Source organism: Loxodonta africana, chromosome 18 (assembly GCF_030014295.1).
Source record: "Loxodonta africana isolate mLoxAfr1 chromosome 18, mLoxAfr1.hap2, whole genome shotgun sequence".
Classification (NCBI taxonomy): domain Eukaryota; kingdom Metazoa; phylum Chordata; class Mammalia; order Proboscidea; family Elephantidae; genus Loxodonta; species Loxodonta africana.
Window position 1 is genome coordinate 10,675,665 of NC_087359.1, and position 21,971 is coordinate 10,697,635.

A 21,971-nucleotide genomic window follows, 5' to 3' on the forward strand; every position below is an offset into this window, starting at 1 on the left:
GTCCCCATTCCGTCCCCGACCCTGTCCCCATCCCGTCCCCGACCCTGTCCCCATCCCTATCCCCGACCCTGTCCCCATCCCATCCCCGACCCTGTCCCCATCCTGTCCCCATCCCTATGCCTGACCCTGTCCCCATCCTGTCCCCTTCCCCATCCCTGCCCCCGTTCCTATCCCTGTCCCCTATTCTCTTTCACAATGGCCCTTTCTCCCACTTTAAAAATGAAAGGGACCTCTCACCCAGCACACACCTGCCCACCTGCCTGCCACCTGCCTGCCCACCTGCCTACTGCCAGCCCACCCAGGGTGAAAAGCCCCAGGCTGTCGTGCCCCAGGGTGTCACAGGGACAAGTGGAAGCTGTGGTGTGGATGTTGAGGCCTGCATGACTGCGTCCCTGGTGTCAGTTCTAAGCTCTCAGCAGAGCTGTGTGGGGAGAACCCACAGCAACAGGCACGTGACTCAGCAAGGCCCAGGAACTAAGAGCGCCAAAACAAAACTCTACCAGCATGTCTACGTGAGCAGGGTTCCCAGCACTTAGAGCTACAAAAATGAAGCTTGCCTCAGTCTAGGTGGAGTATTCCTCATTGAGACCCTGAACAAATCACTCAGATAAAAACTCATCCAACAGCTGCATTTTGGTAAAATGTTATTTTTACATTGTCTTGCACTGATTTTTTTAAAACCCGATCTAGAAAAAATGTTAACCATTCAGTGCCCTATGGCCATACGAAATGTAAAAACTGATGTTTCCACATAAACACCTTCTTCTGTTGCAGGTACAGGGCGGGGAGCTCCATCACAGATGCTCAGGGTACGAGCTCACCTCAGGACAGGCCTCCCTGGGAGAGTGGAATGAAAGTCCGCACCGAGTCGAAAAGGGGATGTTAAAATTCCTGTCAGAGAGAACGTCCACATGTTTCACTTATACGATGGTGGACACCACATTATCATCTCTGGACTCCACCGGACACATTTAAAAGACATGCAACAGATTTACCTTCAATTGACAGTATTCGGTACAGCAGAGAACAGGCCTTGCAGCTGGTTAACTTTACATGCAAACATAAATATCGACCTGGGAAAGGGTGCAGCCCATATGGAAGTTCTTTAGGGATCCTGAGGCCCCTTCCAAGAAGTGGCCCTAAAGAAGTGGGAGGGGGCCACATGGGTGTGTCCTCACCATACCACAAGCACTTACCTAAGCCAACCACATTGGGGTCAAGACCCCAGGCCCACTTCACCTTTCCCACCTCCAAGTGTGCTGGAGGTCCCTGGGACAGCCAGCTGTTCTCGCTCCTGCAACCGGCACCTGCATTACTGAAATATGCCTTTACCAAGCCCCTGGTCTGTAGGGGAGGTGTGGCCTATGTCTGAGGATGGTACCAGGGACCTGCTCCCAGTCCTGTCTGCCCCTGGGCCCGTGACTCGCGTGGAACCAAGCACGCTGGATGAGGGTCAGGAGAGGCGGTGCCACAGCCTCTGGGCCATGAGAACGCATCTCATAGGGCTGACCCGCACACTGCTGCTCCGAGCCCACGGCTGCTCTGCCAGAGACTGACAGGCAACCACTATGGGAGAAGGGGGGACATTTAAATATTCAGTGCTAAATGGCCATAAGAAATGTCTTTTCCAACCTGCACCAGGACCGATAAAGGAGGGGTCCCCTAAAATAAAGCAGCAAGGAGCTGCCTCTGGGGGCCCAGAACCCACATCCTCTTAACTGGCTGCCCAAGTCAGGGGATGCCAGCTGACATCACCAGACATGACGCAGGACCATTGCATAAGGAAAGAAAGAAGAGAGAAGAACTTCTACCCACCAGCCAGGAGCCACAGGCAGGACCCCACCTCAGCTGTGTTACCTCAGACACACCCCCACTGCACAAATGAGCTTCAGGAGTCTGTACTTAGAAACACGAGATGAAGTAAAAGCCCAGGAGTAACCCTCCGTGACCTTGGTGACGTGACGAGCACTTCGATACGACACCACAAGTACACGCAATAAAAGAGAAGGCTGATAAGGTTACTATCAAAATCCAAACCTCTGTGCATCAGAGGACTGCACCCAGAAAATGAACAGACAACCCCACAGTGGGAGGAAATATTTGCAAATCGCATATCCAATAAGAAACTTGTATCCAGTTTATAGAAATGAACAAAAAGGCTCCTTGGAAATGCCAATAACAAAAAAGAACAAGGCTGAGAAGCACTGGTCAAATCTGTTCTTTCACACAAACACTTATGTCAACAAGTCAGTGAGGATGGACGCAGCTCAGCAGAGTCACACCAAGTCAGACGCTGAGTGGCAAAAGCCCGTGTGCTGGGAAGCAGCTCTGACAAACATGAAACAAATACGCTGCACACTTGCCGTCGGTGAGTCGAGCGGGGAGCAGCAGGCCTCTTCTGCCCAGCTCTGCCAGCGCCAGGCATCCACCGTGCCACGCGTTGTCCGTCTCCTGGAAGCTAACAGCACACAGGAAACCTGAGGTTAGTTTTGACTTCAGCTTAGAGTCAACTCTCACAGACTGACAAGCAACACAGACTGGCAAGGCCATACTCTGGCCTCATAAGCCTCTCTAAAACCTGTCAGTGAGTGTTTAACAATACAAGTTGGCTTAAGAAATGAAATACTCCAACTGAATATGAAGACAACAGGCATGTTTAGTACTTCTCTTCAGATCTCAGGAGAACGTGTAAAAGCCCTAGAGTGCGTTGTGGTTAAAAACCAACACCCAGTGCCAGCATCCTCTAACAGAGAAAACAGTCACCAAATCCGTGCTCAGTGACCGCAGCCACCACCTCACGCCCGGTGCCAGCCTAAGGTGTCGTCCTCCCGCCCGCATACAAGGGTTCTCCAGCCCTGCTGCACCTGCAGCACACCACCCATAAAGCGATGGTAGGTAACACTTAGGAAAAGCCTGGGACTCACAGAACAGCCATCATACAAATAAAGAATATAATCTGTTAGCACAAAACGAACAGTAAGCCCTCCTTTAAACGACACCCCAATGTTTAGCAATCAAATTCAGGATAAAAAAATTAGGGTAAGAAAATGGCATTGAGAGAATTTTTCTTACTATTTGAAATACGATGGAAACCCTGGTGCCGCAGCCAGCTGCTAACCAAAAGGTTGGTAGTTCAAATCCACCAGCAGCTCCTTGGAAACTCCATGGGGTAGTTCTACTCTGTCCTACAGGGTCACTATGAGTCGAAATCAGCTCAATGGCAACGGGCTTGGGCATTTGAAATACAGACGAGTAAGCTGTTATATTAGTAAGAACTGCCCTGAGGTGGTCTGGCACCTCTCCTGTCCAGCGTGCACCCTGGTGTTGGCTACGGAGAGCAAGACTGACTGCTGCTTGAGTTGGAAGAGGTGCTCTGAGAGCCCCCGCACTTGGCAGCCGACGTACACACGGAAATTCACTTCACCGACGGGCAAGACAGACTATAGGACTTTCCCCCATTCTGGATAAATTAATTTGATAGCAAACATATGTTTAGGAAAACCAACTAAATTGCATTACTAGCATTCAGTAAGCACAGACACTCAAGACAGCAGAGTACAGGGTTACTACCACACAGTACACACAGACAGCAGAGTACAGGGTTACTACCACGCAGTACACACAGACAGCAGAGTACAGGGTTACTACCACACAGTACACACAGACAGCAGAGTACAGGGTTACTACCACGCAGTACACACAGACAGCAGAGAGTACAGGGTTACTACCACGCAGTACACACAGACAGCAGAGACTACAGGGTTACTACCACACAGTACACGCAGACAGCAGAGAGTACAGGGTTACTACCGCGCAGTACACGCAGACAGCAGAGAGTACAGGGTTACTACCACGCAGTACACACAGACAGCAGAGAGTACAGGGTTACTACCGTGCAGTACACACAGACAGCAGAGAGTACAGGGTTACTACCACGCAGTACACACAGACAGCAGAGAGTACAGGGTTCCTACCACGCAGTACACACAGACAGCACAGAGTACAGGGTTATCTGTTCACCCGACGACACTCCCCACTTGCCGCCATGTGCCAGGTGTGCTCTGAAACGGGGCGACAGACAGGGCTCTGCCCCACAGCTTACCATACTCATGACACAATCTCCATCACAACTGTTTAAAGTCCCAGAGGCTTTCTTAAATGTCCTTTCCAAAGGCTGTATAACCATTTTCAAAATGAATTATCAGCACTTTGTGTCCTTTTAAATTTTAATTTGAGAGAAATGTTTTAAACTTTTCCTAAAGGAATAGTAACATTTTAATGAACTCAATAAAACATCGGTGTCACGATGATTCAAGTCCTAACACAAGTGCCTATGGTGCCAATGTCCATTTCCAAACAGCAGCCATGGAGGTGAGGCCACTGTCCAGCAGGAACTGTCTGTCAGAGGCCTCGTAACACCAGGCCACACTTCATGCCCAAGAGAGGACCCCAACTTCGCATTCTGGGGGCACATAGGAAGGGCACCTCCTCCCTGCAGTGGCTACTCTGCTCTGCTCACTGCAGGCAGACATGGGCCCAAGCTCATGGCCTGATACGCAGAGGGTGCCTCGGGGGACTCAGGAAAGGGTGCACCTCTCCCTTAATTATCTAGTGCTGCTGTAACAGAAATACCACAAGTGGGTGGCTTTAACAAAGAGAAATTTATCCTTTCACAGTCTAGGAGGCTAAATTTCAAGTCCAATTTCAGGGTGCCAGCTCCAGGGGAAAGCTTCTTCTCTCTGTTGGCTCTGGAGGGAGGTCCTTGTTATCAATCTTCCCCTAGTCTAGGAGCTTCTCAGTGCAGGAACCCCAGCTCCAAAGGATGTGCTCTGCTCCTGGCACTCCTTTTTTGGTGGTAGGAGGTCCCCATGTCTCTCTGTGTGCTTCTCTTTTATATCTCAAAAGAGATTGACTTAAAACACAACCTAATCTTTTACATTGAATCCTGCCTCATTAGCATAAGTGCCTCTAACTCGGCATCATTAACATCATAGAGGTAGGATTTACAACACATAAGAAAATCCTATCAGGCGACAAAATAGTGGACAATCACACAATACTGGGAATCAGGGACTAGCCAAGTTGATACACATTTTGGGGGGACACAGTTCAATCCATAACACCCTCCAAAGAGGTGCAGCTCCCAGCCAAGCATAGGCGCTACAAGCAGAGCAGCTAGGCCCTGGAACCCCGTCAAAAATTTAGTAAAATTAAAAGGCCCAGAGAGATGCCATCGCAGACAGGCTCCTGCTGAGACGGGGACTGCTCCCTGGACTGCAGTCCCTAGTAGGAGGGAGATGCAGAAGGACAGCAGAGGCCTCAGCAGTGCCCCTTGGAGAGCATGGGCCCTAGGCACGAGTGGCAGAGCCCATGTGGGAGAAACCTGCGCCACACTCAATTCGCCTTTAAGGGGCCAGAAAAATGGAAATTAAACGGACACCACGACGAGGAGGGGTGGAAGCACCACCACATCCCCCCGCGCCCACTCACCCCCCCCAACACACAGCACCACAGGCTTCCATCCACACGTGAACCACAGACACCCCCATACACACACGGACACCACAAGCTCTCGTCCAAGTGTGAACCACGGACCCCCACACACACACACACACGCGGACACCACAGGCTCCCATCCGTGTGTGAACCACAGACCCTCGCCCCCCACACACACACGGACACCACAGGCTCCCATCCATGTGTGAACCACAGATCCCCCATGTATATTAGACCCTGGGACCCCTGGACCCTAGCCTCCCAGGTTCTAGACCTGGGCCCTGGGCACCTGGACCCCCAGATCCAGGACCCCCACATGTGGGATCCTGGGTCCCATGCTTTCAGACCCTGCCTGGCCCGGGTCATGCTCAGACTTGGTCCGAGCACCCCCTTTCACCACACCCTGCTGCAGGCCCTGGAGGGTCACTCTCTCATCTGCCACAATCAAGCTGAAGATGAGACAAGCACATTAAATAATAAACAAAAATGAAGGCCAAGAAGAGTGTGAGGATGACGCTAGATAGGATGAGACAGACTGGATGAGGGATTCAAGCCTGGAAGAGTGACCATGCCTTCTGGAGAGAAAAGCTGTACCTGGGAGTTAAGGGGCAAGCTCAGGGTGGAGGGGGCAGGTTCAAGCCACAGGCCTATCAAGAAGAGGGGACAAGGTTCGGGAAAGACGTAAGAGTGGGAAAGTGGGTCTGAACATGCCCACACCAGGAGGGCAGACAGGTGCACCCCACAGCCAGCCCAGGAGCAGGGCGCACGTCAGGCCAGGCACAGCAGGGAGGAAAAGCAGGAGAATGGAGAAGAGAGGAGGAACACGTCGGGGGAAAGGCATTTTACACAGACAGGAGGCCATGAAGAAGCACTACACGAAGAAGAGGACAGCCGGAAGCACGTGGGGCAGAGGCGGAGGGAAGCTGGGAAAGGGGGAGGGCTGGCTAAAGGAGCTCGGCACCTTCACTCACCCCAAGGCCTGCCCTGCCCTCCCCTCGACAGGAGGCTCCGGCTGCAGCCCCATCAACAGCGGCCCCACACAGCCCACCCCCAGATAAGTGTCCCTGCTCCGGGCCCAACAGGCACCATCAGCACACCCATCACGATGCCAGGAGGTCCAGGACACACCCAGGACCATGTCAATGCAGGAAGGCAAGAGAAGGACTTGTTTGTCCCTCGTCCAGGCGCCTCCAGAGCTGCCCTGAGAAGGGGTCTGTGGTTTCTGCTGGGAACAGTGGAGGTGGGTTCTACATGCATGCACATCTGTCTCAGGCAACCAGCACTTGACATGTTGCTTCCTGCGCTCCTGAACTGCCAGTGAGCAGGCTTGAGGCGAAGGGAAGAGGAAACATGCTCGAGAAGGGGCCGCACTTTGCTAGGTGCATAGAGCTGTCCCTGGTGACTAACAGCACCCACCCGAGCACCCGAAAGTGCTGACGGCACAGCTTCTGTGGCAGCACAGTCACACACCCTGCAGCCCCTCAGGAAAAGCAACCACAAACAAGGGTCACGGGGCCAGGCGGTCTACAACACCAACTGCCCGTCCACAAGGCCGTCCTAACAAGGGTCACGGGGCCAGGCAGCCTACAACACCAACTGCCCATCCACAAGGCCGTCCTAATGAGGGTAACAGGGCCAGGCGGCCCACAACGCCAAGTGCCCGTCCACAAAGACATCCTAACAAGGTTCACTGGGCCAGGCAGCCTACAACACCAACTGCCCGTCCACAAGGCCGTCCTAACAAGGGTCACGGGGCCAGGCGGCCTACAACACCAACTGCCCATCCACAAGGCCGTCCTAACAAGGGTCACGGGGCCAGGCGGCCTGCAACACCAACTGCCCGTCCACAAGGCCGTCCTAATGAGGGTAACAGGGCCAGGCGACCCACAACGCCAAGTGCCCGTCCACAAAGACATTCTAACAAGGTTCGCTGGGCCAGGCAGCCTACAACACCAACTGCCCGTCCACAAGGCCATCCTAATGAGGGTAACAGGGCCAGGCGTACCACAACACCAAGTGCCCGTCCACAAAGACATCCTAACAAGGTTCACTGGGCCAGGCAGCCTACAACACCAACTGCCTGTCCACAAGGCCGTCCTAATGAGGGTAACAGGGGCAGGCAGCCCACAATGCCAAGTGTCTGTCCACAAAGCCGTCCTAACGAGGGTCACGGGGCCAGGTGCCCTACAACACCAAGTGCCCGTCCACAAAGCCATCCTAACGAGGGTCATGGGGCCAGGTGGCTAACACCAAGTACCTGTCCACAAGGACGTCACTTCCAGACAAGGAGCAACATCTATACAGTGAAGTGCACAATCCTGGTGGGAACTGTGCCAATGTGTCTGTCCCCTGCCTCCACTCTAGGAGCAAAGCGGCTCAATGGGGCTTGCCCTTCACTTGCCTGCAGCCCTAGGCTGACAACTGAAACCTATCGGCCCACACCAGCCCACCCTCTCATCATCACAGATCGTGCGCCACCAGACGCCCCAAATTCTTCACAAGGCTGCTAAACAGATGCAACACAGCCACAAGCACACGTGGCTTTTTAACTTAAATTCATTAAAATTAAATAAAATCTGAAGTTCAGACCTGTCACACTAGCTCATTTTAAGGACTCAAGAGCCACATGTGCCTAATGGCTACCACATGGGACAGCACAGGTCTAGAACATTCCATCACCTCAAAATGCTCTCTTGGATGACAGGTCTAGAACGTTCTATCACCACAGAACACTCACTTGGATGCCACAGGTCTAGAAGGTTTCATCGCTGTAGAACACTCTCTTGGCGGCACAAGTCTAGAACGTCCCGTCACCATAGAACTCTCTCTTGGGCACAGGTCTAGAATGTCCCATTGCCACAGGACGCTCTCTTGGGCACAGGTCTAGAATGTCCCATCGCCACAGGACGCTCTCTTAGATGGCCCACGTCTGGAACGTCCCATCGCCACAGAACACTCTCTTGGACAGCCCGGGTCTAGAACATCCCACTGCCGCAGAACGCTCTCTTGGACAGCCCAGGTCTAGAACGTTCCACCATCGCAGAATGCTCTCTTTGATGGCCCAGGTCTAGGACATTCCATCGCTGCACAATGCTCCACTGGACGACACAGGTCTAGAACAGTCCATTGCCACCAAACATTCTTGGAAGACACAGGTCTAGAACATTTCATCACGGCAGAACACATGGACAACACAGGTCTAGAACATTACATCGCCACAGAACACCCTCTTGGACAACACAGGTCTAGAACATTCCATGACTGCACAAAGCTCTCTTGGATGACACGGGTCTAGAACACTCCATCTACACAGAACATTCTCTTGGACGACACAAGTCTAGATCTCACCCTCACAGCCAAAGGTTTTCTCTAAGGATTATTATCTACCCATGTACGTGTTCAGAACTGAGTTTTATTTTTCCTTAAGGTCTTTACATATGATGTACTCCAAACTGACAAAAGCAGTGTATTAGATACAACTAGGGTTCTCAAACTTGACTTTAAAAAGACTTTTTGTGTTAAGACAGATCATTCAATTGAAAGAAAGCATAAAAGGTATTAAACTTGAGTTTTGCAAGGATCATCTCACGTACCTGAAACAATCCAGCACAGAACCCACCACATCGTCTGCCAGGTCCTTGGGAAGCCGTCCAGCTATCCTGCCAACACTGAAAGAGAAAAGCAGTACATGGCTCACACCTGTCGGTGGGCACGGGTTGAGTGCAGGTAGACGGTCTAGGGCAACACTCCTTCTTTAGGGGGCGGGCATGGGCGGGCAGGTGTGTGCTTTGCACACACAATGCTCAACTGCACGTTCAAAGCACATCAGGGTGAGGGGCCCTGAAGAGCCCATTCTGAGCCCAGGGGCTGAGCCCGAGCATGGATGCCCAGTGGGGCTGCAGTACCTGGTCTACATCAGCACCGCGGCAGCATCTCACCACAGAGACGGACCATTTATCACAATGACACCTGTCCAAGGCTGCTCCCTCTACACCCATCACACAGCACCCTGGGCTGGCTCCATTGTAGGGGGGGGACCAGTGTCTGTCTGTGGGGGGGGCAGTGGGGTGATGAGGATAGGGAGGCCACATCTGTCTGTGGGGAGAAGTGGGGTGATGAGGACAGGGGGCCACACCTGTCTATGGGGGGCAGTGGAGTGATGAGGTAGGGGACTCCGCATGCCTGTCTGTGGGGGGCAGTGAGGTGATAAGGATGGGGGTGCACATGCCTGTCTGTGGCAGGCAGTGGGGTGATGAGGACGGCGAGTCCACACGCCTGTCTGTGGCGGGCAGTGGGGTGATGAGAATGGGGGCCACACCTGTCTGTGGGGGCAGTAGGGTGATGAGGTAGGGGAATCCACATGCTATCTGTGGGGGGCAGTGGGTGATGAGGACGGGGAGTCCACACCCCTGTCTGTGGGGGGCAGTGGGGGTGATGAAGATGGGGGTCCACACGCCTGTCCGTGGGGAGCAATGGGGTGATGAGAATGGAGGGCCACATGCCTGTCTGCAGGGGGGCAAAGGAAAGGAACGTCTGGAAGGTAAGAGGCAAATCTGACCCACAACGGAAGAGCGCAGGTGCGTACCCTTTGGCTGCCGACCACCGCACGACCGTGTCCTTGTCCTTCAGCCCAGCCAGCAGCTGCTCTGCAGGAAGAGAAACATCAGAAGTGAACCACTGCTCTAGACCAAATTCTGAATGGTGCAGCGTGGACAGTCCACCCTGTACACTACTCAGCGCACCATGAAGGACCACACCAAGGATCGCTATTTTAATTACAGGAGCGGAACATTCCCACATCTTTAAACAACCATTTAAATCCAATTTTTGCCATCATTCTTAAGAAGTAGATCCAAAGATCAAGACCATAACAGTAAGGTAAACTTTCCTCCAGGGCACGGTGGCCAGCCAAGCTCTTCCAACCACACCAAGAGCCATGAGGTCAGTCACCTGTGCCCCCGGGTTCCATGTGCCCCCGAGTTCTGTGTGGTCCTCCCCAGATTCCTGTGCCCCCCCAGGTTCCTGTGGTCCCCCCAGGTTCCTGCGGCTCCCTCCAGTTCCTGTGTCTCCCCCCAGGTTCCTGTGACCCCCTCCCCAGTTCCGTGGGCCCTCCGTGGGTTCTGTGTGCCCCCCCAGTTCCGTGTGCCCCCCGGGTTCCATGTGAGCAAGGAAGGCAATGGAAGGTTGGAGACGATGACCACAAAGGGGAGAGGTGTGTGGTGAAGCCACGTGGCACACACCCGGAGGAGCTGGCAAGAAATGGCGCAAGTGTACAGGTGAAGCATTGGAGACACAGCCTTACCTCCTGCCAGGTGAGTACCAAGAGTGCTGTGCTGAGTGGCTTATTGCACATCCCTCAGACAGAAACTCTGAGAATGAGCGGCCTAACTTAAGGGGCCAGGGCGTCCACATACCTATCACATTCTCCACCTCCTCTGGCACGTCGTAGTCTTCCTCTCCGTCAGGAGTCCCAGTGTTGGGCACCTGCTTGTTTTGCCCCTGGGTAGAAAGCTTCAGATTAGCAGCCAGAGATCGGCAACCACGCTGGTACCTGCGCAGAACACAGGCACCCTTTCAAATCAGTCCTTACAACCTGGAAGCTAAAAATGAAATTATCTTTATCAACAAAGTGAAAAGATAACCTACAGACTGGGAGAAAATTTTTAGGAACCAAAAAAAAAAAAAAATTTTTTTTTTTTTTTAATGAATCAGATAATGGTCTGATATCCAAAATACAAGTAAGCTTCCACCACTTAACAACATAAAGATTAACAATCCAAACAATAAATCAGCTAAGTACTTCAACAGACATTTCACCAAAGAGGATATTCAAATGGTCAACAGGCACCTGAAATATGTCCACCAGGCTGGATGCCAAGGCCCTCATCGCCCTGGCACTCCACCCTCCCATCTGCTGCCCACTCTTCCCAATGCTACCACGTCCCTTCCACCCAAGTCAAGGCCAGCAGCACCTCTCCCTGGGTGTGGCCACAGCTTTATAACTCTGGCACAGAGCCAGCCATTCCCAACACAGTAGCTGCACCCCACGGAGGGGCAGGGGGCTGGCACGTGGGCTCTGGGCCCAGCTCCCCGTCCACCTAGCTGTAAGACTATGCACAGGTCCTGAACCTTTCTGTGCCTTGGTTTCCCCATCTATGAAAGGAGAATGCTTATATTTAGAGTCCCAGAAAGGAGAAGAGGGGGAATGGGACAGAAGCAAATTTGAAGAAATAATGAGAATTTTTCAAATCTGATAAAGATATCAACCTACAGATTTCACCTCTGGGAACACCAAGGAAATAAGCATAAATACAAAAAAATTTGTATCTAGGTACATCACAGACACTAAAAGACCACTAAAAGAATGACACCAAAAAATATAACAAAAATGAAATACAGAGAGCCTATTTGACTGAAAAATTCATAATAACAAAGAAAGGAAAATTAAAGATAGAAAACAAATGGCAAGATGATAGACTTAAACCCAACACCTCAACATAAAGAAAACAAAAATCCTCACAACTGGACCAATAAGCAACATCATCATAAGCAGAGAAAAGACTGAAGTTGTCATGGATTTCATTTTACTTGAACCTACAATCAATGCCCATGGAAGCAGCAGTCAACAAATCAAAAGATGGAGGCGGAGCCAAGATGGCGGAATACACAGACGCTTCCGTTGAGCCCTCTTTACAACAAAGACCCGAAAAAACAAGTGAAACAGGTATATTTGTGACAAGCTGGGAGCTCTGCTCACTCAAGCAACCCACAGGGGTATACCAAAACAAAAGAAAGCAAGCAGCTACGACACAGTAAGCAAGCATAAACTAATACAATAACTTATAGATGCCTCGGAGACAACAGTTAATATCAAGTCACATAAAGAAACAGGCCATGATCACCTCAACAGGTTCTCAAAACAAAGAATCCAGGGATCTTTTAGATGCAAATGCATTCCTGGAATTACCAGATGCAGAATACAAAAGTTTAATATACAGAACCCTTCAAGACATCAGGAAGGAAATTAGGCAATATGCAGAACAAGCCAAGGAACACACAGATAAAGCAACTGAAGAAATCAGAAAGACTATTCAGGAACATAATGAAAAGTTTCATAAGCTGGAAAAATCCATAGAAAGACAGCAATCCAAAATTCAGAAGATTAACAATAAAATTACAGAATTAGAAAACTCGATAGAAAGTCAGAGGCACAGAATTGAGCAAGAAGCTAGAATTTCTGAACTCGAAGATAAATCACTTGGCACTAATATATTTGAAGAAAAATCAGATAAAAGAATTTTAAAAAATGAAGAAACCTTAAGAATCATGAAGTACTCTATGAAGAGAAATAACCTATGAGTGATTGGAGTACCAGAACAGGGAGGGATAACAGAAAACACAGAGAAAATTGTTGAAGATTTGTTGGCAGAAAACTTCCCTAATATCGTGAAAGATGAGAAGATATCTCTCCAAGATGCTCATCGAACTCCACATAAGCTAGATCTTAAAAGAAAGTTACCAAGACATATTATAAATGAGCTTGCAAAAACCAAAGATAAAGAGAGAATTATAAGAGCAGTGAGGGATAAACAAAAAGTCACCTAAAAAGGAGAGCCAATAAGAATAAACTTGGACTACTCTGCAGAAACCATGCAGGCAAGAAGGCAATGGGATGACAAATTTAAAAATCTGAAGGAAAAAAATTGCCTGCCAAGAATCAAATATCCAGCAAAAGGGTTTCTTAAATATGAAGGTGAAACTAAGGCATTTCCAGATAAACACACAAGTTGAGGGCATTCGTAAAAACCAAACCAAAACTACAAGAAATACTAAAGGGAGTTCCTTGGTTAGAAAATCAATTTCAGGTATCAACCCGAGACTACAACACTGGGCAGAGCAACCAGAAGTCAACCCAGACAGGGAAATCCAAAAAAACAAAGCAAGATTAAAAAAAAAAAAAAGCCCAACACAGGGTAATGGCAACATTATTATGTAAAAGAAGACAACATTAAAATAATAAAGAGGGACTAAGAAATGTAATCATACACCTTCCATATGGAGAGGACGATAAGGCGATACAAAGAAATAAAAGTTAGTTTTAAATTTAGAAAAATATGGGGAAATAATAAGGGGACAAACTATCCTACACATCAAAATAAAATACAAGGGAAAAATACAGACTCAGCAGAAACAAAACCAACAACAACAAATACGAGGAAAGGACAGTATATAAAGAAAATCTACTTAGCACATAAAATCCAGTGGGAAAAAGAAGCTGTCAACACACCAAAAAACACATCGAAATGATAGCACTAAATTCACACCTATCCATAATTACCCTGAATGTAAATGGACTAAATGCACCAATAAAGACACAGAGAGTGGCAGAATGGATTAAAAAACAAGATCCATCTACACGCGGCCTATAAGAGATGCACCTTAGACTTAGAGACACAAACTAACACACCACGGATGGAAAAAAAAAAAAAAAATCAAGCAAACAACAATCAAAAAAGAGCAAGAGTGGCAATATTAATTTCTGACAAAATACACTTTAAAGTTAAATCCATCAGAAAGGATAAGGAAGGACACTACATAATGATTAAAGGGACAATACACCAAGAAGATATAACCATATTAAATATTTATGCACCCAATGACAGGGCTCCAAGATACATAAAACAAACTCTATCAGCATTGAAAAGTGAGATACACAGCTCCACAATAATAGTAGGAGACTTCAACACACCACTTTCGGTGAAGGACAGGACATCAACAAAGAAGCTCCATAAAGACTTGGAAAATCTAAATGCCACGATCAACCAACTTGACCTGGTATACATATAAACAACACTCCAGCCAACAGCAATGAAGTATACTTTCTTTTCTAGTGCACATGAAACATTCTCTAGGATAGACCACATATTAGGTCATAAGGCAAGCCTTAGCAGAATATAAAACACTGAAATATTACAAAGCATCTTCTCTGACCATAAGGCCATAAAAGTGGAAATCAATAACAAGAAAAGCAGGGAAAAGAAATCAAACACTTGGAAACTGAACAATACCCTGCCCGAAAAAGACTGGATTATAGAAGACATTAAGGATGGAATAAAGAAATTCAGAGAATCCAATGAGAATGAAAACACTTCCTATCAGAACCTTTGGGACACAGCAAAAGCAGTGCTCAGAGGCCAATTTATATCAATAAATGCACACATCCAAAAAGAAGAAAGGGCCAAAATCAAAGAACTATCTCTACAACTTGAACAAATAGAAAGAGAGCAACAAAAGAAACCCACAGGCACCAGAAGAAATCAAATAATAAAAATTAGAGCTGAACTAAATGAAATAGAAAACAGAAAAACAACTGAAAGAATTAACAAATACTAAAAGCTGGTTTTTCGAAAAAAATCAACAAAATTGATAAACCATTGGCCAAACTGACAAAAGAAAAACAGGAGAGGAAGCAAATAACCCGAGTCAGAAATGAGATGGGAGATATTATACCAGACCCAACTGAAATTAAAAGAATCATATCAGATTACTATGAAAAACTATACTCAAACAAATTTGAAAACCTAGATGAAATGGATGAATTCCTAGAAACACACTACCTACCTAAACTAACACAAACAGAGGTAGAACAACTAAACAGACCCATAACAAAAAAAGAGTTTGAAAAGGTAATCAAAAAACTCCCAACAAAAAAAAGCCCTGGTCCTGACAGCTTCACTACAGAGTTCTACCAAACTTTCAGAGAAGAGTTAACACCAGTACTACTAAAGGTATTTCAGAACACAGAAAAGGATGGAATACTACCAAATTCATTCTACGAAGCCACCATATCCCTGATACCAAAACCAGGTAAAGACAGCACAAGAAAAGAAAATTATAGACCTATATCCCTCATGAATGTAGATGCAAAAATTCTCAACAAAATTCTAGCCAATAGAATTCAACAACATATCAAAAAAATAATTCGCCATGACCAAGTGGGGTTCATACCAGGTATGCAGGGATGGTTCAACATTAGAAAAACAATTAATGTAATCCACCACATACATAAAACAAAAGACAAGAATCACATGATTTTATCAATTGATGCAGAAAAGGCATTTCACAAAGTTCAACATTCATTCATGATAAAAAACTGTCAGGAAGATAGGAATAGAAGGAAAATTTCTCAACGTAATAAAGGGCATTTATACAAAGCCAACAGCCAACATCACCCTAAATGGAGAGAGCCTGAAAACATTCCCATTGAGATCGGGAACCAGACAAGGATGCCCTTTATCACCACTCTTATTCAACATTGTGCTGAAAGTCCTAGCCAGAGCAATTAGGCTAGATAAAGAAATAAAAGGCATCCAGATTGGCAAGGAAGAAGTAAAAGTATCTCTATTTGCAGATGACTTGATCTTATACACAGAAAACCGTAAAGAATTCTCAAGAAAACTACTGAAACTAATAGAAGAGTTCAGCAGAGTATCGGGATACAAGTTAAAAATACAAAAATCAGTTGGATTCCTCTATACCAACAAAAAGAACATCAAAGAGGAAATCACCAAATTAATGCCACTTAGAGTACCCTCAAGAAGATAAAATACTTAGGAATAAATCTTACCAGAAATGTAAAAGACTTATACAAAGAAAACTATAGTACACTTCTGCAAGAAACCAAAAGAGACTTACCTAAGTGGAAGAACATACCTTGCTCATGGATAGGAAGACTTAACATTATAAAAATGTCTACTCTGCCAAAAGCGATCTATACATTTAATGCAATTCTGATCCAAATCCCACCAACATTCTTTAATGAGATAGAGAAACAAACCACCAATTTCATATGGAAGGGAAAGAGGCCCCAGGTAAATAAGGCATTACTGAAAAAGAACAAAGTGGGAGGCCTTACTTTACCTGATTTTAGAACCTATTATACCGCCACAGTAGTCAAAACAGCCTGGTACTGGTACAACAAGAGATACATGGACCAATGGAACAGAATTGAGAATCCAGACATAAATCCGTCCACATGTGAGCAGTTGATATTTGACAAAGGCCCCAAATCACTTAAATGGGGAAAAGACAGTCTTTTTAACAAGTGGCGCTGGCATAACTGGATATCCATCTGCCAAAAAATGAAATAAGACCCATACCTCACTCCATGCACAAAAACGAACTCAAAATGGATCAAAGGCCTAAATATAAAATCTAAAACAATAAAGATCATGGAAGAAAAAATAGGGACAACGTTAGGAGCCCTAATACATGGCATAAACAGTATAGAAAACATTATAAAGAATGTAGAAGAAAAACTAGATAACTGGGAGCTCCTAAAAATCAAACACTTAAACGTTCATCCAAAGACTTAACCAAAAGAGTAAAAAGACTACCTACAGACTGGGAAAAAGTTTTTAGCTATGACATTTCTGATCAGTGCCTGATCTCTAAAATCTACGTAATACTGCAAAAACTCAACTACAGAAAGACAAATAACCCAATTAAAAAATGGGTAAAAGATATGAATAGACACTTCACTAAAGAAGACATTCAGGTAGCTAACAGGTATATGAAGAAATGTTCACGATCATTAGCCATTAGAGAAATGCAGATCAAAACTACAATGAAATTTCATCTCACTCCAACAAGGCTGGCATTAATCCAAAAAACACAAAATAATAAATGTTGGAGAGGCTGTGGAGAGATTGGAACACTTTTACACTGCCGGTGGGAATGTCAAATGGTACAACCACTTTGGCAATCGATTTGGCGCTTCCTTAAAAAGCTAGAAATAGAACTACGATATGATCCAGCAAGCAATCCCACTCCTTGGAATATATCCTAGAGAAATAAGAGCCTTTACACGAACAGATATATGCACACCCATGTTTACTGCAGCACTGTTTACAATAGCAAAAATATGGAAGCAACCAAGGTGCCCATCAACGGATGAGTGGATAAATTATTGTATATTCACAAATGGAATATTGCACATCGATAAAGAACAGTGATGAATCTGTGAAATATTTCATAACATGGAGGAACCTAGAAGGCATTATGCTAAGTGAAATTAGTCAGTTGCAAAAGGACAAATATTGTATAAGACCACTATGATAAGAACTTGAGAAATAGTTTAAACTGAGAAGAAAACATTCTTTTGTGGTTAGGATACGGGGGAGGGAGGGAGGGTGTAAGAGGGATATTCACTAATTAGAGAGTAGATAAGAACCACTTTAGATGAAGGGAAAGACAGCACACAGTACAGGGGAGGTCAGCACAATTGGGCTAAACCAAAAGCAAAGAAGTTTCCTGAATAAACTGAATGCTTCGAAGGCCAGCATAGCAGGGGCAGGGGTCTGGGGACCATGGTTTCAGGGGACATCTAAGTCAACTGGCATAATAAAATCTATTAAGGAAACATTCTGCATCCCACTTTGAAAAGTGGCATCTGGGGTCATAAATGCTAGCAAGCAGCTATCTAAGATGCATCGATTGGTCTCAACCCAACTGGATCAAAGGAGAATCAAGGACACAAGGTGATTACGAGCCCAAGAGACAGAAAGGGCCACATGAACCAGCGACTACATCATCCTGAGACCAGAAGAACTAGATGGTGCCCAGCTACAACCGATGACTGCCCTGACAGGAAACACAACAGAGAACCCCTGAGGGAGCAGGAGAGCAGTGGGATGCAGACCCCAAATTCTCATAAAAAGACCAGACTTAATGGTCTGACTGAGACTGGAAGGACCCCCGGTGGTCATGGCTCCCAGACCTTCTGTTGCCCCAGGACAGGAACCATTCCCGAAGCCAACTCTTCAGACATGGATTGGACTGGACAATGGGTTGGGGAGGGATGCTGGTGAGGAGTGAGCTTCTTGGATCAGGTGGACACTTGGAGACTATGTTGGCATCTCCTGCCTGGAGGGGAGATCAGAGGGTGGAGGAGGTTAGAAGCTGGCGAGAAGGACACAAAAAGAGAGAGTAGAGGGAGAGAGCAGGCTGTCTCACTGGGGGGAGAGTAACTGGGAGTGTGTAGCAAGGTGTATATGGGTTTTTGTGTGAGAGACTGACTTGATTTGTAAACTTTCACTTAAAGTACAATAAAAATTATGTAAAAAAAAAATCAAAAGACATATTACATTGGGCAAATCTGCTACAAAAGACCTCTTTGAAGTATTGAAAAGCAAAGATGTCACCTTGCGGACTAAGGTGCGTCTGACCCAAGCCATGGTGTTTTCAATTGCCTTATATGCATGCAAAAGCTGGACAATGAATAAAGAAGACTAAAGAAGAACTGACACCTTTGAATTATGATGTTGGGGAAAAACAGTGAACATACCATGGACTACCAAAAGAATGAACAAATCTATCTTGGTTTTTTTTTATCTTGGAAGAAATACAGCCAGAATGCCCCTTAGAAGCAAGGATGGCGAGACTTTATATGACATGCTTTGGACATGTTATCAGGACTGATCAGTCCCTGGAGACGGACATCATGCTTTGTAAAGTACAGGGTCAGTGAAAAAGAGGAAGATCCTCAACAAGATGGACTGACACAGTGGCTTCAACAATGGGCTCAAGCACAGCAACAATTGTTGAGGATGGCACAGGACCGGGCAGTGTTTCGTTCTGTTTTACTCAGGGTCAATATGAGTCAGAGGCACCTAACAAAAACATATTAAGGATTATATTCAACGTAAATGAACTAAACACTATAGTTAAAAAAAGATTTCCAGGCTAAATTAAGAAAAAAGAAACAGAACCCAACTATATGCTATCTATAAGAAACCCCTTTAAATATAAAGACACAGATCGGATAAAAGGGGAGATACTCCCAGGTGGGTGAGGGGGGGCCCTGAGGTTTTATTAATATCAGAAATAGTAGACTTCACCACAAGAAAAGACATATTTCATAATGATAAAGGTGATCTTAAACATGTACGCTCCTAGTATCACAGATTCAAAATATATCAAACAAAACTGTCAGAACTAGAAGAGATCACTAAATCCACAATTATAATTGATTTTATTGAACCTCTCTCAGTAACTGACAGAACAAACAATTCAATGAGCACACACCTCTGCACCCCAATATGGAACCCATCAGTTACATACTGCGATTGAGCATCATAAACGTGGCTGATCTTAGTACTAAGAAGTTACTGTGAGCTCTACCACATACAAGCTGAAATAATATTTTAGATCTGCATAACACATCACATAAAACACACCAACATGTTTTTCTTGTCATCACTCCAGCTTCGATTATTCTACCTGAAAGATGTATAGTCAGAGACCAACCAAAAGGAAGATTGAACATTTCCAAACCAGAAACACTTTTAAGAATAAGAAAAAATGTATGCTGAGTTCTCTAGAGAAGCAAAACCAGTAAAGCGTATAAATATATATTTAGAGAGATTTATATCAAGGAAATGGCTCACACAGTTGTAGAGGCTGGAATATCCCAATTCAGTGGATCAAGATAGAGGCTTCTCCTGATTCACGCAACCTCAGGGGCTGGTGAACCCAAGATCGGCAGGTCAGAGAGCAGGGCTCTTGCTCATCGTCTACAAAGATCAATGAATCCCAAGATCAGCAGGCAAGACCGCAGGTAAGCTGCTAGCTCAAGTGCCAAGAACTGGAGGTCAGACTAACAGGAGCCAGCTGCAGGAGCAAAAAGCCCCCAAGCCTTGCCAGAATGTCTGCTTATATTGGATGCAGGCCAGACGCCCAAGGAAACTCCCTTTCAACTAACTGGCTCCTCACTGCAGATTCCATCATGGGGGTGATCACATATAGAATCTCAACAGGGAAGTGATCACAACATTATATGACTGCCAAAACACTGAGAATCATGGCCCAGCCAAGTTGACACACAATCTTAACCACCACAGTAAGAGACACTTCTTATTCATCAGTCTCTGCCGTTGCCACCTGGAACAAACGAGTCACAACATCAACCAAGTAAGAGGTGCTCTGAGCGTGTTCACACTTACTCTACTCACCTCCACTTTGCCACCTTGGGTTTCAGGAAGGTCAAACCCAGCCGCTGGACGAGCTTCACCCCGAGTTTCCGGAGGAGGGTTTGGTTGCTTTCTGAGAGTCTGCAGTTATTGAGGCACTCGAGAATGGTGGACGCTGAAACAACAACAGGTTAGACTCAGCATGGTGGAAAGGATCTCTTGATTTCAACCTGCCTCATCAGTATTTGGCATCTATAGCACCAAGACCACACCAACTGGGCAGACCCCCACAAGTGCATGGTGTGATGACTAACCAGCTAGAGTCCCACATGAGCACTGTGTCTGGAGGTCAGCAGAACAAATGAGAGTGCCCGAGAGGGGCAGAAAGGGGCAGACATTCTGGGTAAAGACAGCGGCCCTCACAAAGGTGAAAGACACGGTGTGAATTGCAGTGGGATTCAAGGAGGATGCCTAGGCCTGGGGAGAGGCTCGTGTGGCGCGGCAGGGGCCTCACAGGAAGGAAAGGCACTGAGGGGAGCCAGGCCAGGACAGCAAGGAGGACGGCACCACCTGCCATGAGGGATGCGGAGGCCTGGGTGTGAGACAGTGACCAGGGAAAGACATCACTGCTTGAGGTAAGATGGATAAGACTTTAAGACCCACTGAATATGGGAAAAGAGGAAAGAAGAGGAGTCAAGGATAAAGCTGAGAGTTCATCCCGAGGCAGGTCAAGGGTCTGGAGTGTGGCCTGGGAGTGGCAGACATGTGATTGCCCAGTGTTCGGGTGTCACTGAGACATGGGAGGGTCCTGGTGGGCACAGGTGCTTTCTGTCCACACTTCACAAACGTCTGCCTTTAGAATCAAGTCATCATAACATGTGGAGACCCACGTAGTGTACAGAGTGACCTGGAGGACCCTTGAAAGGCACCTGCATGTGCCAGTCCACAGGGCAGGCATGCCAGCGGGCTAGAAGTGTGGAGAGGCTGAGCAGCCACTGCCCACTGTGTTGGGTGTGATTGGGGCCCTGAGATGGTGTTTTTACAGTGTCCCTGTCTCACAGAGGACATACTGGACTGCATACAGGAAATGACAGGATGCTGAGTGGGGGCTGGACTTACATGTGAAGCAAGACTGACCACGAATCATATTCTGAAGCTTAAGATAGAAATGTGGGGGTTCATTATACCAGTCTCTTTTTTTATATATGTTTGAAATTTCTATAATAAAATTTCAAAAGAAAAAAAAGACTCTAGTATTTAAAACAGAAGCTCAGACATCTTCTAAAGCATAGAATTATGAAAAATTTCTCTTGGCACAGGCAGTAAACTTCTCTGCAGAGGAAAAAGCTGCACTTACGTACTTATCATCATACAGTAAGGTTCCACCTAAAGTTAGGACAGTGAGGCAGAAGGGCAGAAGGCATGGCCACCACTCCAAGGGCACAAGGTGCTCCTGGGGCCAGGGGGCAGGATGACCTTGGCTGTCTCACCTCCACCAGGCCCCCC

General features: G+C 46.8%; 1 protein-coding gene across 3 annotated transcripts in view; it reads right to left on the bottom strand.

Moving 5' to 3' along the window:
* TBCD (tubulin folding cofactor D) overlaps nt 1–21,971 on the bottom strand; it is a 175,074-nt gene that overhangs the window by 119,442 nt on the left and 33,661 nt on the right. For all 3 annotated transcript variants that reach the window (XM_064270429.1, XM_064270430.1, XM_023556745.2), the window contains 5 exons: nt 20,508–20,640; nt 10,911–11,047; nt 10,082–10,142; nt 9,090–9,164; nt 2,364–2,458 (listed from right to left, as the gene is read on the bottom strand). In XM_064270429.1, the coding sequence (XP_064126499.1) occupies nt 2,364–2,458; nt 9,090–9,164; nt 10,082–10,142; nt 10,911–11,047; nt 20,508–20,640 (501 nt within the window). The remainder of the gene's footprint in view (nt 1–2,363; nt 2,459–9,089; nt 9,165–10,081; nt 10,143–10,910; nt 11,048–20,507; nt 20,641–21,971) is intronic.